The sequence below is a fragment of the Rhizophagus irregularis genome, chromosome 31 (assembly GCF_026210795.1).
Source record: "Rhizophagus irregularis chromosome 31, complete sequence".
Classification (NCBI taxonomy): Eukaryota; Fungi; Glomeromycota; class Glomeromycetes; order Glomerales; family Glomeraceae; genus Rhizophagus; species Rhizophagus irregularis.
Genome location: NC_089459.1, coordinates 551487 through 570867, shown reverse-complemented (window position 1 = coordinate 570867; position 19381 = coordinate 551487). Strand labels below are relative to the sequence as shown.

Sequence of the window (19381 nt, the reverse complement as noted above, 5' to 3'; positions counted from 1 at the left end):
AAAAAATTTTTACGCACAACATATTTATATATACACAATAAGAAAGAAGAAATATTTTTTTTTTTTTTTTATCATTTTTTTACAAATTTTTAAAAATTTTATTATTATTATTATTGTTTTTTATTTTTATATTTATATATTTTATATATATATATATATATATATTTTTATCATTTTTTTTATTTATTTATTTATTTATTCTCCTTCGATATAAAGAACCTTTTTTATATATATACATAGACAAGTTTTCCTTTATCGAAATAAAAAACGCACAATTAAGATATTGATAATAAAAAAAAAAATAATATATATATATAATAATAATTGTTTTAGATGAATTCTCATTCGTTTTTCTTTTTTGTTTTTTGACGTTCTTTTTCCTTCCTTGTTTCTTTTTTTTTCGTGTATCGGAGACGAGGTATCACTATCGTTCAACAATATTTCTTAGGGGATTTAAGATTTAGGAGATTTATAATCTAAATAATCTAAATAATCAAATTTAAAAATTTAACGTGTGAAATCCCCCCTAAAAAAACATGCATCAACAAGAAAACATTTCAAGCAGTAATACAGTTGAAAGTGAATCAAATAACAAATCTGATTCTACTACTAATTTAATAGTTTCTGAAAATGTTAATGAAACATCATCATTCACTTTACCGATAAAAAACGAGAATAATTTTGATAATGAACAGAAGAAATTAAACGAACATCCATTATCAACAACAACGTTACCAACACAACAACAACAGCAACAACAACAACAAGATAATTTAGTAAATTTATCGGGTTGGAGCGTTGTTGCTTCATGGAAAAAAGAAAATTTTCAAATGAACGAACATCAAAATGCTTATTTAGAAAATATGTTTGCTTCCGAAATTTTTCCTAGAGTTTATTTGGGAACGTAAGTTATTATTATTAACCTTTATTAGTTTAAAATATTTGATTATCAAAGAAAAAACTAATTTAATTTTTAATTAAGTCAAATGGCTGCTAATGATAAAACCTGGTTAGAAGATCATCATATCACTCACATTCTCTCCATTACCGAAGGATCCAATCCAACTTATCCAGAGGTATTTATTAAATATGATCGAAATATAATCGAAATATAATATTAACATAATTCTTTTTTTTTAAAAAGTCTTATACGTATAAAGTAATTGCCATTCGCGATTATACTTCTCAAAATATCATTACTCATTTTGATACTACAAATAAATTTATTCAAATGGCTTTACAAGAAGAAAAAAATAATATTCTCGTCCATTGGTAAAAATATAATATTCCGTCTTTTTTTCTAAAAACGTTTTAAATAATTTCAATAATTTCTAACTTTTAAACTTTATTATATTAGTCAAGCCGGAATTTCTCGAAGCCCAACAGGTATATATTTTATATGTATGTAAATATGTATGTAAATATATTTTTATTTATTTTTATTTTTATTTTTTAGTTATGATCGCTTATATCATGAAAACTCGCAAGATGTCATATGATGACGCGTTTAATCATGTTCAGTCAAAACGTGCCGTAATCTGGTAAGCGATATTTCACGATGTTTTACGATATTTCACGATACTTCACGATGTTTTACGATATTTCACGATACTTCACGATGTTTTACGATATTTCACGAGATTTCACAATGTTTTACTTACAATGTTTTTTTTTCACGTAGTCCGAATTTGGGATTTAGAGAACAATTAAAGTTGTACGAATCATTGGGATGTCAAAATTTGAAGACAAACCCGAAATATTGGAGATTTCTAGTTAAAAAATGGGGAGACAGATTATTATTGTAAGTTGTAATAACGTTAATTTATTATACAATATTTCTTTTAACAAGTTTATAATTATTAATATGATTTTTTAATGTTAGACCGTTATACACTTAGATTAATCATCACATAGAAAAAATTTCCTTTCGATCATTATAAACGTAAATGTTTATCATTACTATTTTGAATTTTTAAAAAAAACCTAAAATAGTCTTAAAAAAATATACATTTACACTCATTTTGTACATATTAAATATTATAGTAATTTATATCACTTCATATATTACGGTATTTTTTTTTTATAGTAAATTATAAATATCCCACATTCTTTATATCACTTTTTTTTTTTGTAAAAAATTGTTACCCTATCTATTATATACAGTATATAAATTTTCTCTCAGTAATATATACATATATTACTTTTTTACATTTACTTTATTTTACATTTACTTTATTTACTTTACATTTAACATTTTACCTCACTCTCTCTTCTCCTCTTTCTTTGTTCCTCCTATTCCGTGTATTATAAACAAATAACCATCTTGTCACATAAATAAAAATGAAAAAAGTCTCTCTTCGTAAATTTTAACACGTTCTAACAGTGATAACTGTGATAATCAAATGTACATGTATTATGTACATGTAAGAAACAAATAAGTAATTTGTAAATGACCAATCAATAAAATGTCCATCGTGTATTTGTTTTGATTGCATTAAAAACTGCGAATTGAATTAAACGAATTAAACATATATTGTATTTATAACACAACGATAGATATTCATTAGGTTTTCCTTTAGAAATCGTTTCGTGAAAAAATCGGTCCGCGATTATCGCGATTAATAGATAATTAATTAATTAATAATTTATAAATAACGATATGTATTTTAAGTATTTTAAGTTTTGTTTATGGTAATTACACAGTATATTTATTTATGATGATAAAACATGATAATAATTTCGAAAAAAACCGAACCATAACGTAATTGACGTAATTAACGTAATTAAAGTATATCTTTATATCGTACATATCCGCGTAAATAATAAAAAAATGTTACACTAATATCTTCGCGTGTTATTACACGAGGCAAAGTACCAGTACTTTTGAGTAATCGTGTGTGACGGTAAGACAAATTTTCAGGTAATTAAATAATTTGTACCATCATTTTGGCATTTGTATTTTGTACCATCATTTGGCATGTAAGCTAAAAAAAAAGAAGGTACTTTTGATGATCATTTTTTTTTTAAGAAAAAAACAAGTTATTACAAAAGTCATTATCTCTTCATTGTTAATAATATGACAAGTTACACATACCCAAAAGAAAAATATATTACACCAATTATAGTTAATCTATGATCGCAGAAGACCGAAAGAAAAAAAATTATATATATGAAATATTTATATACAGTATATATATTTGTATATATGATGTTTTTATCTTTTTTTTTTTTTTTAAGAATACATATGTTAACTGTATCGGGTTTTCCAATGTATGAACGATAAATATACATAAAATAATAATAAATAATAATAATAAATAATAATAAATAATAAATAATAAAAATTTTATATATATATTTTTTTTTACAAATAGATATATTTCAATAAAAAAATTCAAAAATGTTCATACCCGATATGCGATTAATTGCGGTAAAACCGTAAAAACTAAATTAAAATTTAAAATTATTAGTTTTAAATAATATTTATTTATAAATAAACATTCATATAAAAAAAAAAAAAAGATAAAAAACTGATTATACAAGTAAAATTATTATCGTTAAGGGAAGGGTTATACAATAATAACAAACAATGTTGAGCGTCCATTCCATTTGTAAAAGCATGTAAAGCTCATGTAATCATGTAAGCCGCATGTAATCATGTAAGCATGTAAACACTTTTATTATGTTGAACAAAAATAATGTTCTATGAATATATTTATTTATTTTTTTTCTCGGTCAAATGTTCTCGGTCAAATGATATTATACATGATTTGGTTTCTTCATTACGTATTGGTTGATACATTTTCATAAGAAAAATTAGGGAATTTTAAGCATAATAAATTAATATTTTACCGTGACTTATTTTTTGTTATTTATCGCCAATGTTTTTTTATTGGCAAAAAGGAAATGAAAGAAATGAAAGAAGTTATTGTTAAACAAAATTTCGGATTAATTTTCCGTGGTTTTGGGATTTGATAATGAATCCAAATTGGCAAACAAAAATGTTCACTTTTATAAAAATTGTGTATATCCTATGAATATTTTTATTTCTCAGTCAATGGCATTATACATAATTAAGAAAAAATTAAGCATAATAAATTAATATTTTATCGTGACTTGTTTACATTTATCTTCCAGTAATAATAATTTAAATATTTTTTTTATTGGCGAAAAAAGAAAATGAAAAAAAATGAAAAAAGTTATTGTAAAACAAAGTTTAAAACATTAATTTCGGATTAATTTTATTTTAGAATTTAATAATAAAACCAAATTGGAAAACAAAAGTGAAATAGAGGGTTATCCTATGAATATTTTTTTAATGACAACATTATACATGATCGATAAATTTCGTAAAAAAATTCTAAATTCTTTTCTTTGTTTCGCATGCGTTTTCATATAACTAAGAAAATTAGGGGAAATTTTAAGCATTAATAAATTAATATTTATTTATCGTCCGATAAGTAAATATAATAAATTAATATTTTATTTATTTATCGATTTATAGTCTAATAAGTGAATATAATAAATTAATATTTTACTTATTTATCGATTTATTAAGTATAATAAATTAATATTTTACCGTGACTTATTTTACCGTCCAATAATAATCCAAATTTTTTTTTATTGGAAAATAAAAAAGTAAACATTAATTTCGGATTAATTTTATATGATTTTAGGATTTGATAATAAGTCCAAATTGGCAAACAAAAAGTAAATAATATATTATGAATAATTTTTCTCGATCAAATAACATTATACATGATTGATAGAATTTTATAAAAAAAAAATTCTTTCTTTCATTTCTTTCTTTATTTTCGCATTGGTTTGATACATTTTCATATTACTAAGAAAAATTAAGGGAAAAAAAGAGAGAGAAATTTTAAAATAATTAATAATTTTATACATACATTTTTATCATCCAGTAATAATACAAAATTTTTTTTTCTTGGCAAAAAAAAAAATGAAAGGTTTATTGTTAAACAAAGGTTCTAACTCCTAACTGGTTAAATTTTTTATTTTTTGAAAGAGTTAATCTTAGAAATCCAATAATTTTTATTTATATTTGATAAAGGGAGTTTTTTATGTAAACCAAAATTGGAATAAGTCCTAACGGATCAATTTTTTTTTATGAAAATCATAAAACGAGATAAAATATGCAGAAATATGAGGACGACATTATTTATCGCATGATTTTCTCATATAATAATAATTTAACCGGTAATTACCGGTTCAATGATTGGATTATGTAGGAGTTGCAGACTTGCAGTCTTTTTTTTTTTTTTTAAGCCCCCCCTTTGTTTTAAATTTTCCATCCATTGAAAAAAAAAGCATTAAAAAAACTGTAAATATTTTTTTTTTTTTCTAGAAATTTTTTACGAAAATTATTTAATTTAATTTATCTTTGTTTTGTTATTTATATTATTATATTTAATTCTTATCTTATCTGTACTTATCTGTAATAAAAAAAAGTCTGTAATTAACGGAATTAACGGAATTAACCTTATATCTGCAATTATGTATAATGAGAATATTAAACAAATAATAATTTAGAATGGTCACGACCTTTTAAAATAATTAATTGTCGGAATACTCGGTCATCGGTATACTCGGTAATTCGGATCGAGTAGGTCAGTAGGAGAACAAGGAGAACAAGCTTTTAACCATAATGCTTACAATGATAATCGAATTTCAGCAGTTATCAATTTAACCATATGAATGCTTATAATGATCAATCAATACGTTGAAGTATCATAAATTTTGGGGAATAACTTATTTGCTAATGAATTATAATGGTAAATTATTATTGCTAGTTTCATGAATGAATGGAAACTTTTGCAATTGTATTTTAACATATAATACACTTAATTAATATATACAGTTATTTTAAATTCTCGTTATTGCAAGTAATTATTCGAATGTACACTTGTGTTTATTCTGTAATTCTAATTTTCTTACTAAATATTATCCAAGTTTCTCATACTCTTTAATTGAACTTCTAATAGACCTTCGTTATGTCCCACTTTATGTATGCATAGCTGACTGTACAAATTTACTCTTTATCCACAAAAAATTCAAACTCAAGGTGAAATCGAATTTAATATCAATCGAGTCTAATATCAATAGTGGACATTAATAACATCAATCAGTATCATCTTTAATTTTTTTCCGATTTTAAAACCATTTATATAATATATATTTATTTTATTTATTTTTATTTTATTTCAGAGAGGAGTAACCAATGACAAATACATAAAAGAAGTAAACAACTATTACTAGTGAATAACTATACAATTAAGAGTGCTGTGGTTAAAAATCCCGTAAACTAGATCTAAGATCATGTCTAAAGGACCTCACCCTCCGGGCTACACTATTCTAACAGTAAAACTACGCTACTGATAAAGGGTTATTTATATAATATATATAATGCGCTTTGTAAATTTTTTTATAGTACCAACTGTACCACGTGATTATTGTCACGCTAAACTTTAGTGAAATTAAAATATATTTCATCGTCCAAATGGTTTTTATTTAATATTGATATATCAACATTCTTAATTTCGCGACTGATGAATATTATGGCTTTCCCAAATTATAATTTTTGGGATGTCCTGATCTTTTTGGTTTCATGTAAAGGTTTGCAAGTTTACACGTGGAGTAGTCGCATGTGACTTACATAACATAATTATGTTATGTAAGTCACATGCGACTTGGCCTAGGTTATGAAGGTAACTTCATAGTCTATAGGTATCTTCATAGTCTATAGGTAACTTCATAGTTTACCAGTAACTTCATAATCTGTTGGTAACTTCATAGTCTACCAGTAATTTCATAATCTGTTGGTAACTTCATAGTCTACCAGTAATTTCATAATCTGTTGGTAACTTCATAATATAGCGGTGATATCATAATCTAATTTCATAATCTGGTATTAACTTCATAACCTATTATTCATAATCTGATAGGGACTTCATAACCTACTTATGGGTAGCTCCTTTGCATTTATGACATTGTTTCAACTGTTTCCTGTATAATATGGTGGTATCTTCATAGTCTAATGGTGACTGGTAGTGCTTTAATTTAATGGTGATGTCATGATCTAATAGTGACTGCTTTCTTCTTGTTCCTAATCCATTTACATAATAAAATCTATATTGTTGGTTCTGGCTTTCCAGTCGTCTTTGAATACCTGGTTCTATAATGAGGGTGCCGGCCCTCTATGCTAGTTTGGATACTAGATCTATATTAAGAATTTGCACCTTTTTGGTTGCCTTTCTAGATGCCAAAGTGGTGTAAAAAAAAAGGTAACGGGTGGTGCAGTAAATTTGTGATTAATTTTGGCTGACATTATGCCATAATTCCGGCCGATCTTGGAACTCATAATTTGGATCTAACTTGGTGACATAATGCACCATGATAGTGCCATAGTAGTGTCATGGAACTATTAGAAAACTGGTGGGGAGCTAGAGAGATTCTATTAGTTCGCCAGTTTCAGACCACTTATATAGGACCCTGCTTACTTATAAGATAGGTCACCCCCAGGCCTAAGGTAAAAATCATATATAAAATTCTTTGCAGATCCTACTATAAAAGGAAATTTTATGTTACATTGTTATGATTTTTTTCCTTTTTAGCTAATTAACCAATAGAATTTAAGAAAAAAGTAAGGTAAAAACTATTAGTAAAGAGCTAATTTTCTACGGTGACCTTTATTATAAGTAAGTGGGATCCTACTTATATGTTAGTTTGGATGCCAAATTATTATGTTCAATGATCTGGCCAAAACCATGGAATAGTGTTGGCCGAAATTTTTGTTAATTTTACTGTGCCTTCAGTTCCGGACACTTTCCTGTCACCTCCTCATCACTTTCTCACAACTTTCTCGTTACTTTCGAGGGATATTGGTGGGATACTTCTGAGGCCTAATCATAGTTCAATCTGGGTCAAAGTAATGAATATGCTATTTTTTTGAGTGTCCCTATAAAAATTCTTTATCCCTATAAAAAAAATTCTTGAGGACGCTCTTAAGGATAATCTTGAATCTTGATATCATTTTTGGGCTTCTTAACTTGTTTTATTGAGTTTTTTACTACTTATCCTTAAGAACCCTATCAACTCTAAGAAATTTTAAAGTTCTAGAAAAAAAATTGAAATTTTTCTATAGTATACCATTTGGGCAAATATAGTCATGTATATGGTTGATGGTTGATATATGGTTGATATATGATATATATATAAAAAAAATAAAAAAAAGGTAAAGAGTTCGAAAATTCATAGAGCTCATAGAGTTTTTAAGAACAAGTAGTAAAAATGCCTTTCCAAAGTTCTAAAATTTCCAGTTTGCTATATTAACGGCATTCTTGTTAAGTTTTTTTACCATCCCTATTATACATGAAGTTGAAATTAAAGCCCAAAAGTAGAAATATTTCGACTTGAGAAGGTCAAAAGTTGAAATTAAAGTCGAAATAGTCGAAATTACATCATAGTCATGTGATTTTTATAATTATAATTTAATATAAAATTTTAAACGTGAATAACTCCGTCAATATTTATGCTACAGATATGAAATACATATCATTAGAATCCTCTCGATAAGCTGAATCCAACCATGTAAAGGTCATAAAAATTGAATCACTGGATGTGGAGTTTGTTAACTTTGAATTTTAATATTATTGTTTACTATAAAATCATATGATTATGACGTAATTTCGACTATTTCGACTTTTAGAGAGGTCCAAGTCAAAATCATTTTGACTATTTCAACCATTTCGGAGGTCAAAATTAACCAATTTCAGTTTCATGTATAGTCCCTATAAATTTTTCATGGGGCAAAATTTTTGATAAGTCATTAGGGCTAACTTATAGCATTAGGCATTTTCATTCTATCGAGAGCCTCTCCTAACGTTTCTGGAGTCTGCTAATCCTGAAACATTTTATCCAATTTCTTCCAGTGATAATTTGCTTTTGAATGACACTTATTTACATGTAAATTACAAAACCTATATTTAGAAGCTGTCAGTCTTACACATCCATCTTGTTTGTATAGAGCTCATATCACTGGCATCTTTTCCAGTGAATACTACACCCTTCTGGTCACATACTTCCATTCCTACAAACTATTCCTTCATCAGAGGGATACTGGCAAATGTATTTACCGCCCATTAATATTATTCTTCCTTCAGTCAGTTAATCTTTTTGATGTCTATAATAATATTTATTTTTATTTTAAACTTTTTTGTTGAAGTATTATACTGAAATGGTATACTTAGTTATCATATTCTGAAAAAAAAATACCATAACCCAATCTGAGCTTTCAGAATTCCTTGATATCTCTGCCCCATATAAACAAGATTTTAAAGCTTCTGATATAGGTGAATACTTTTATAAAATTTGTGATGATAGTATTAGGCCAAGGCAATTTCTAGACACAGATAATGCAGATGGTTATATATGCTGCCCAAATTATTTTGGGATACCATAATTATAATTTGGGATGCCATAATTCATTCAGTTTATATATAATTTACTATGTAAAGTGCCAAAATAATTTGGGATGCCATAATTGAATTTGGGATTTTACTTATAATTACGGCAGTCCAAAATAATTTGGGTGGCATATATACAGATGGTATCGAAGCCATACTTTTAGAACGTGAAGGCCATTTCTTATACAAAATTATTGATGGGAATGAGTCTCTCTATCCTATCATTAATTTTGACTTGCCTATAGAAACATTAGATGCTATAATTCCCAAGCTTTTATACAAACAGGCGAAAAATTTATTATGTTGTACCTTTAGAGATACTTGTCTAAAAATTTCTCCAAAATGGGATAAAGAAACTATATTTATTGCCAAAAGTAGTGATGAGAAAAAAATATCTCTACATGTCTTAACTTTTGGTATGAGACTTCCAAATATTGCTAAGGTTTCAGTTTTCACTAAACTTATTCGTAAGAAACTTCCAGTGAAGTTGCAGAAAAAAAGTATTATCAATAACATAGCAAATATAAGTTCATTCAAATCTTTCTCTTTGCGAATGTTTGGATCACCCAAATACAATGAAAAAACAGAGGAACACATTCGTGTAAAAAAAGCTATTTGTCCAAAAGATAGAACTATCTTTGACTTCATGATTTGTTCACCTAATGATGATTCTAAAGTCATTGATAGTCCTTTTTTGGCAATTTCAGAACCAGATGCCTGAAGGAAAATAATAATATAAGTAGTAAAACCATTCAAGCTGAATTTGATTTTATAGAAATATTACCCAGAGATAATTCTATCAAAAGCTATACTCTCTCATTTTCTTCAAATAATATATTTATTAACACATAACTCTCCATCAGACTGTCCATTATGTAAACAGAAGCATACTAGTGATAATGGATATATTTTACGAAATAAAAAATCATATAGATTTTATTGTCATCGTGCCAATCATGAACGAAATTCTGGAATGAGAAATCCTTCAGTAAAGTAAGTTATTAGCGAAACTGCTTTGGATCAAGAATAAAAGCTTTTAAATCTTACAAAACTAGACCAATCCAGAATTTCAGATCTCAACAATTGCTTCACGTGAGGTGAACTAATTGATATATGCATATCTGGGCAGAAATTTTCTCGCAATAAAATTTATGGTGCAATTCAAGTAACAGTTATTTGTATTCAGGTAACATTAAGATTATGGGTGCTCAAAACAGAAAATACAAATGGTGGGCTATATTTTGATATGGCGTCAAAACTAGATTTTGCCAAGTATGAAGTTAACTTAGTTGAGCTAGGTGGTGAGGCAGTGAAATTAATTAATTTAATAGATCGGGCAGTTACTAAGGGTCTAATCCTTTACCGCAATATTAATTTTCTACTGTATTCACTGAATACTCCAGCTCTCAATACAAAGTTCTTTAACCTTTTCTTAGGATTTTTGGCTAAACCAGTGATAGAAATTAATAAAGAAATTATAGATCTGATTCTCTGGTATATATCGAATGTAATTTGTGATAAAAACAAAGAGTTTAATGAGTATATCTGGAACTGGTAGACATATTTAGTGCAGAAGCCAGAAAATAAGCCTTGAACAATTTTGGTACTAAAATCTACATTGCAATAGTGCAGAAAAAATATTATTACTGACTTTATTGGTGACAAAGTCTTAGGGTTATACTTCCATTTCACAACGTCAGATTTGGAAAAAATTCTTGGACGATTTAATAGTGCCATTCAAGCTCGAAAGCTTATTGTTATAATAAATAAGACTGGGATGTCTAGTGGGAATGGTATAGATTTAATGGACATCTCAAATCACTTATAACAAAACGAATGGTAACTATAGAACGCAAAGACCTTGAAACTATATGAATAAATAATTATGCTAGGTATATAATTACAAGCAATCAGGATGCACCACTCAAAATAAATATAAGTGATTTTTGTATAGTTTGTTTTAATGTCTCTGCATGCTGTAGAGGTAATATACCATATTTTGATCAGCTAAGGATATTCTAGACCATCCTGATGCACCTGGCTAATGCACTTAGAGTAGTCATGTCATATCTTCTTAGCTGTGATTTATCAAATTGGAGTTCAGGAAAAATTCCTGCAACTAAGATAAAGATAGAAACAATACGAGAGCAACTTTCTAATCCTATTCGATTTATAATTAATTATATTACAACTTGGCCTGAAAATTAAATTAGCAGGTTTGGCTGTGAAAAAGTATACCAGAATTATCTCAAATAGTGCAGGTTTAATGAAAAAAAGCCATTAATTAGTAAAGTCGATGGTAAGAAATTTTCACTAATTAGTATTGATCGGACATGTTTATAGAATAATAAAATAAGAGTATATCAGTATATTCTTGACTGCTTCAAGATCGTAGTCAAGCTCCAAGAATCTGGTTTAGGTAATATCGAAGAATTTTCTGATATACCTCAAAATGAATTGCTGGCTCATGAGACCACAAATATACTCATATTCAATATGCCAGAAATCATTCCTCCAAAATAATCCTGACTCTTCCAGAAAAGAATACGCCTCCACCTAATACTAATAAAAATAAAAAGGCAGATAAGTAGGGTGATTCGACTCAAGACCTTTTTGATTATGTATCAGAGTAAGCCAAAGTTCCAGTCAGGCAGTCACCTCAATATCTGGCATATCTGAGATTTCTAAAATGCCTGAGTCACTAATCAATAAGTCCAAAGTTAATAAGCCTTCCAAATTTAACGAATCTAGCAACAAAGTGGTGAATTTATCTCCTAAAGAAATAAGTGTCAAGCGCAATTTACCCAAGCTTAATGAAGTATTATCTGCTATACTTCTGTCGAGAGCTTAGTGAGAAGAGTGTCTCAGAAAAAAGGCAGTCGAACTTGAAAAGGATCCAGATGTCTTTGTAACCATCACTGAAGAAGACAGGCTTGATTTTACCGCATTTCAATATAAAATGAAAATAGATACACGAATGTATGGTTATGCAAAAGAGGGTGGAGAAGACCCCAAAGAACATATGGAAATGACAGTACGAGAAAGATTAATAGGCGAAGAGATTATCTGATGTGAATTTGAAGATAAAGGACTCACATCCTCATGGTTTGATACTGATGAGGAATGGCAAAAAAATGTAAGTATATTCCAGGAGAATGGTATGCTTTGGTAAAGAGCAAATAAGAAGCCAGTTTATAAATAAGGTGTTTGAATAAGAGGGTCTTTTTTTTTCTTTACAATTAGGCGATATATAAATCTAAATTATTATTATTATTTTTTACCGATTATAAGTGAGGTCTGCATATAGAGAATTGTCAGAATATTTTTTTTTTGAATTGAAGTTTTTCAGATATATAATAATCTAACAATTACGCAAAATCTAGTAGTTACTTCACAACCTATATTTACACAGCTATGTCCACGATTGTAACAAAGTATGTTGCAGAGCACAAACTCAATAAAAATATGAGTAATGAAGAACTTAGCCAGCACGTCCTAGCATTACTCAAGCTTTTGACAGATAAACTGAAAAGAGACAAGGGTCGCCAGCGCTTTCAGAAAGGGTATAGTTTTAGTAAAGAGCAGGCGTTTGTATTAGTTCCTGATTAGAAAATTTGCTGAAGTAAAAGTCAGGTAATTCCCAAAGAAACAGGGAAAGTTAATATATGCCAAATATTCAACATCATCCCAGACAGAGAAACCATCGAAAGTATAGTCTAGCGTATTGTTCGAAATAATCTTAGTGAAAAAGAAGTAAAGGCGATAGCCAAAGCTTTAACTATAACATCCCTTAATCCTATCGCCACAACATCCCGTCTTAGTAAGTTCTGAAGAGAGTTGCAAAAACTCCAAATGGTGTAATGAAAAATAAAATTTGTGACTTAATGCCCAGAAAAGATAATCTCTGCTATATTAAACAAAGATACAACCTGCGTATCTAATAAAATTCAAATAAAGCATAGGGATTAACGTAAAAATAAAGGGATTGATTTTTCAGATTACTTTTCGTTAGAATCAGTTAAGAAGAGACTCAATTTCTATGATGTGTCTAACACATCTGATGTACAAGCCTTAGCCGATATAATAATAATGCTCTGCATCCGTCCCACCGAAATTAAAGACTTGCGCATATCTAATGGAAGTGTAACTGAATACACAAAAAACTGAGGCCAATAGGATAATCCTCAGATATTTAGATCGTTAAAAAGAGATGAAGAGCGGGCTAAACTTCTCTATATGGACTGATTTGTCTACCTTTAATTAAAATATTAATTTTATTACATTTTTATTATACAAAATACTATATAATATACAGTAAATTGGGAATGAGTATTAAAAAATTTTTATTTAATGTTATTATACTATAATTTGGTAAATATTTCTTTTAAATTAATATAATTCTTAGCACTTACTATATATATTAAAAATTTATATCTTAACTTAAAACGTAAATATCTCCAGATCCAGTGATCCAATCAGCAAGCTCTTTTTTCGTTCATATAGAACAGATTAAGGGCTTTCCAAAGAGCCTAAATTTATACAAAATAGATCAGTGAATCCCAAGATATTTGCATTTAAGCATGTTAAAAAGTTCATACTTCAACTTTAAATGTAAATATTTCTGGATCTAATGATTCAATTGGCGAGCTCTTTTTTCGCCTATAAAGTCTAGAACAAGAGCTTCCAACGAGCCTAAAATTATAGAAAACAGATCAATGAATCTTGATATATTTGCGTTTAAAGATGGTAATACAAACTCTGACATAAAATAATTATTTTTATTGTTTGAAAATATCTATTATGATACCATTTTTTATATGATATTTTTATTATACTTTTATAAACATTTATAGCTACTAAGGCTATATAAATTTTTATTTTACTTTATTTTTTATTAAAATATACTTACTTTTTAATAATATATGTTAAAAATTCCATATATATGAGAAATGAGTTTTTTATTAGTGAAATGAGTTTTTTCACAGCTCTTTTACATTTAATAATTTAAGTTTCACAAATGTAAATTTTTGTTCAACTTATTATTTAGTTAAGTGATCATCAATCAGATGATTTTTTGGTATTACAAAACAATTTTGAGTAACAAAAATTGTGAAAATCAATCAATAACTCTTTTTAATGCAGAGTAAACAAATCAGCCCATATGCCTTACTTGGATTCAGAATGCAATTTCTTATGGACAGTTGAGAGATCCAGAAGTGCCAGGAGTTAACACTAGTCAAAAACCAATATATCGGGTAGCAGATATGTATCAGATATGTACCCGATATGTGTAGTATTAATGCAGAAAATCGGGTACCTGATATGTGTAAGATATGTGTAAATATATATATCGTCTACATATCATATACATATCATATACATATCGGTACCCGATATGTATATGATATATATATTTACATATATCTTACACATATCGGGTACCCAATTTTCTGCATTAATACTACACATATCGGGTACATATCTGATACATATCTACTACCTGATATATTGGTTTTTGACCAGTGTAAATAGTTTAATACATTTTTGAAAAAAAGATAGATTTCTTCCTGAAACTGGTAAACCACTTCTTTCTAGCTATTTGCGCAAATTAGGGGCAGTATTTGCGGTCATATTGAATGGTGCGAAGAATTTATCAGAAGCTATGCATGAGCATCGCCAGTCAAGCCCTTCGATATTCGCCAGACAATTATGCCTCCCCAGCGCAAAACTATACTATAGTCAATTTTGAAAAAGAGGACAGCTTTATGATTAGGCAATGGCATTTAAGCTCTTTGACGAAAACTAATCACATAGATGAGTTAGACAACATTTATTAAATTTTATTTTTTCATTCGCCTAAGATCTAGCATATATAAAATATCACAAAAATGGCCAGAATGGAATTAACCGATCAAAAGCATTTATCTGATAGTATAGCTAGGAGCAAAAAGAAATCAGAGGTACAGAGAAAACAGCCTGGTTATTTGAACTGGATGAGCAGAATGCAAGAGCATATAAAGCACTCTCTGGACAGATTTGAAAGCTCGAGAAAAAACTGGATAATTATCATTCTGAGTATAATAGCTTTAAAAAGATGGTAAGAAGATTGGAAAGAAATAAAGAAGATCTATATGTACAACTACTGGATGAATGTGTGGATAGGGAGACTGTGATTGACTTAATACATAAAACAGTTCCCATACTGATTAATGAAAAAAGTAAGGGTTCTGCCTATTTGTCTGAGTTTTCTGAAGATTCTGATTCGGTTGAGATAATTGAGAGATCCTATGGGTACTGGGTAAGAGAAGAAAAGGCTGTCCCTCATGCTTTTGCGCCTTTGGCTAAGCAATAAAGTAGGACACAACCAAGAAAGGTTAAGCGAGTGGTAGTTTAAAGAGATGAATTAGGCACTTTGCATATTTTTGATCAAAGATAATTGAATCAGATAAATTATTAGTATGGCTAAAAAATCAAGGAATAACTGGCGCAAGACAATGGGTAAGTTCACTACTAACCCCACGCAGTATTTGCCATTATGCAATCCGGTCAAATATGAACACACATATGATAGGGCCACTGGCTTAATCACTGTTAAGAACATAAGACAGGATGGAGTTGTAGGCGTGTTCAATTACTTTGAGCTGAGTGGATATCTGGGAGTCTGATCCAACCCAGAAAATTTATTTTTTTGATTAAAGATACAGCATATATTATTTATGGTGCATACAAGTATTTTTAATATACAGGAATTACTAGAACATATTTTACATTTCTTAGCAGTAGATAAGTCACTCTATCCCACTCTATCACTCTATTTGTTTCCCGATTGTGGTACAGATGCGGTGCTCCTGTTCTGTGGAAACGCATCGAGCTAAAGTGGAAGAATAAATGCCACTCTCAATTGAAAAAATTTATGAAAATAGTATGTAAAAGGCAAAAGCCGGTTTATAGCTTAAATCTAACACATCTAGAAATTTTGAACTACTATCCACTTTCAGATAAAAAATTCAATGGCTTTTCGCGTATATTCCCAAATATAGCCCATTTAGATTTAAATTTTAGCACAGGGTTTGGCGATAAAACACTAAATCGAATAGCAGAGACATATCATCTCTTCTTGCTCCCAAGTTATTCCTATTAACGTAGTCAAGTTATCAATGGAATAGTTCATTTGGATTAGATTCTGGAGTGAAGATCGTTTATTTTTTTTCTAGAGTAAATAGACTCACTCCTCCCATAACAGCAGATTCTACACTAATAGGAATCTTTTTACGAATATCTGATCTATTAGCTAGGATAGATAAAGGTGGAATTAGAGCCGGATAGTAGAAGTCAGCTAAGGGATCTAATTCGAATTCACAGACGTATGCGTTCCCAATATCTTCTAAATAATCCGAAAGTCTATTAACCTTCACGAATCAACTTCTGGAATAACTTACCGTCCATCGGCCGGTTAGCACGAGGCAACTGTGTAACATATCAACCACTCAAAATATTTTTCTGGATATAATCTACCATACTACCATGACTGAAAGTGCTAATCTGATGCCATTCGTCTGTAAGTGGTTATATTCTCATTCAAAACCACAACATTTCGAAACCCAGGAGAAACTTAGAAAGCACATCGACGAACACGACATCAATTCTTGCAACAGAGCATCTATAGGAGATCCAATTTATATATGTCCGTGGGAAGGTTGCAATAAGCATCAAAGTAGTATTACTAAATTAGAAGGTATAGAAAAATATGTCAAGTACTTTTGACTTTACTAGTTCCGCTGATGTCGTAAAAATTAAATTTATTGTTATATTTGCAGAACATTTACATAGACACTCTCGTCAAAGACCATTCAAGGTAATTTCAAACAAATATCTACCTGATAATAGTGTTATCAATTGGCGTGGTTTGTTTCGCGACAAGAGTTGCTGCGATGTTATACCAATAGTTTATTTGCGCTGTTTAACAACACTACCTGATACTTTTTTTGTGTGACTTTTTTATATTAGTGTCCAATTTGCACTGGCTCGCGATTTTGTTCTCTTGATGCGCTAAACCGACATTTGATTATCAACCATAATGATAGTGTAGTGGACTCTGACACCGATAATGATACATTATGTGATGAAAATGAAAAATTGAACTTAGGTATGTTGCTACAATTATCTGTATTGTATTAAATAGCTTTTTGGATTGTTATTATATTATGATGAATTATATTTCCACTTGTCCTTCTGAAGACACATGTTCTTTTCTTGTTGAAGGGAAAACTGAAGATAAAAATGATGTTCGTGTGGAGAAAAAGTCTAGCAAAGATGAAGCTACCATTTCTATTAAAGGAAAAGACAAAAAAAACGAGTTTATACCAACGAATAATAACACAAAGTTATCTTACCGTGATGTTCTTGTAAATGGACGTAATAAACATGATCAGACCGTGCAAGAATTACTTTATATGGCAATGGAAGCTATCTCATCATTACCGAGGCAAGTCGAATATGATTTGGATAATGAAAACTGTGATGATTTACCTGACGCGCCACAAGGAGAAATATTGTCTGAGGATCAACAGGACGAACTTATGTGGGAGGCATTTCGTAAAGCCTACGAAGGTTCAAAAGCTGTCGAATATTTTAGTAAAGCCTTTGAATTAATGGAAGGAGGACCTTGAGCACAGATTCCGCTACTAGTTACAACATTCTCTTTATACATATAGTTAACAGTATTGTGCGAAGCAGATGCAAAACACCCAAGCAGCTTTGTCCCCTTAATTTTTTCCTTACGATCAATTATTTATAATTTTAACGAAGAATAAGAATAAACAAAAATGTTAAAGAACCGCACGAAATTAATCGTTCAATAAAATAGTCGTATATCAAATGTATATTTATTAGAAAATAAAAACTAAAGTTTAACTACTTCTATACACCCATTTTGCGCATTTTTCAAAATGCTATCGGAAAATCCGATGGCTGATCAGTTACTAATTGCAATAGTTCGAGAGCGTTTTGCAATTGCTGAGAAAGTACTGGTTTAGTTTTACCCTTTTCTAGGGACTTTTTGTGAACAGTACGGTTTCGCTTGAATTTGTACCCAAATAATGATCCCACTTCATCAGCTGTCATCCCATAATGATCTTTAGCTAAAACATAAACTCTCCCCTCAACACTTTTGTTTTTAGTCATTTCCTCATACAACTCACGAATCTTTTATTATATGGTAAGTGGGTATTGTAAGTTTTTAATAAAAGATTGTACCACATTCCAATTATGTTGCAAATATCATTTCTCGTATCGATCATTTTTTCGCCGGAACATTTATCTAGCAATAATTAAGTTTGAGTTTAACATGGTTAAGCATTTGTATTAGATCAAGATACACGTACTTTTTTTATCCTTATCAACGATTAGCAAGGCGTCCGTTTTAGCAATCACTTCATTCCACTTCTCGTCTGAAATATCGGAACGTTTTCGCGGTTTTTCTTCTTTAATATACGTGATCCACGTGATAATATCTTCAGGGTCAACCTGCTGCACACCATTTTTTTCTCTATGCAGCCTCCGTTCTTCTCGTAGAATGTTGCCATCTCGTGTTACTAATTTTTGAAGACAAACTTGCCTCCAATTTATTTCATGATTATTATTATTAATGCATTATTATGTTAATACGAATGAAATTTTCCAAATGACATCATAGATGTGATCCGTTGATCTCTTTCCAAATGATTTGTGACTTTTTATCTGTCTTGTATAAATCGAGATCCATTTTTATGGCGTAATTATATTACATAATGTAGATGTTGTTGCGTCAGATTTGTTTGCATAGCACAAGTAGTTCGAAATGGTAATTGATTTGCGTAATTTTTAATATGCTCATTAATTGTGTTACAAAAGAAACGTGA

The 19381-nt window shown here is 29.2% G+C and overlaps 5 protein-coding genes across 5 annotated transcripts; 4 read left to right on the top strand and 1 right to left on the bottom strand.

The window, feature by feature from the left end:
* Window positions 1–536: 536 nt before the first annotated feature.
* On the top strand, window positions 537–1898 carry OCT59_022226 (uncharacterized protein; the record flags this gene model as incomplete). The annotated part of the gene is made up of 7 exons (XM_025314255.2): window positions 537–904; window positions 983–1076; window positions 1145–1272; window positions 1358–1386; window positions 1457–1541; window positions 1682–1801; window positions 1883–1898. 7 exons carry the CDS (start codon window positions 537–539, stop codon window positions 1896–1898), a joined length of 840 nt encoding a protein of 279 aa, XP_025185679.2.
* Window positions 1899–9900: 8002 nt separating this feature from the next.
* On the top strand, window positions 9901–10203 carry OCT59_022225 (uncharacterized protein; the record flags this gene model as incomplete). Its single annotated transcript, XM_066144684.1, has 1 exon — window positions 9901–10203. One exon carries the CDS (start codon window positions 9901–9903, stop codon window positions 10201–10203), a length of 303 nt encoding a protein of 100 aa, XP_066006121.1.
* Window positions 10204–12171: 1968 nt separating this feature from the next.
* OCT59_022224 (uncharacterized protein) lies at window positions 12172–12552 on the top strand (the record flags this gene model as incomplete). The annotated part of the gene is made up of 2 exons (XM_066144683.1): window positions 12172–12300; window positions 12376–12552. 2 exons carry the CDS (start codon window positions 12172–12174, stop codon window positions 12550–12552), a joined length of 306 nt encoding a protein of 101 aa, XP_066006120.1.
* Window positions 12553–15576: 3024 nt separating this feature from the next.
* OCT59_022223 (uncharacterized protein) lies at window positions 15577–15834 on the top strand (the record flags this gene model as incomplete). Its single annotated transcript, XM_066144682.1, has 1 exon — window positions 15577–15834. The coding sequence occupies one exon, from the start codon at window positions 15577–15579 to the stop codon at window positions 15832–15834; it is 258 nt and encodes an 85-aa protein (XP_066006119.1).
* A 2511-nt stretch (window positions 15835–18345) lies between these two features.
* Window positions 18346–19245, bottom strand: OCT59_022222 (uncharacterized protein; the record flags this gene model as incomplete). Its single annotated transcript, XM_066144681.1, has 3 exons — window positions 18346–18801; window positions 18866–19098; window positions 19214–19245. The coding sequence occupies 3 exons, from the start codon at window positions 19243–19245 to the stop codon at window positions 18662–18664; spliced, it is 405 nt and encodes a 134-aa protein (XP_066006118.1). The 3' UTR covers window positions 18346–18661.
* Window positions 19246–19381: the final 136 nt, after the last annotated feature.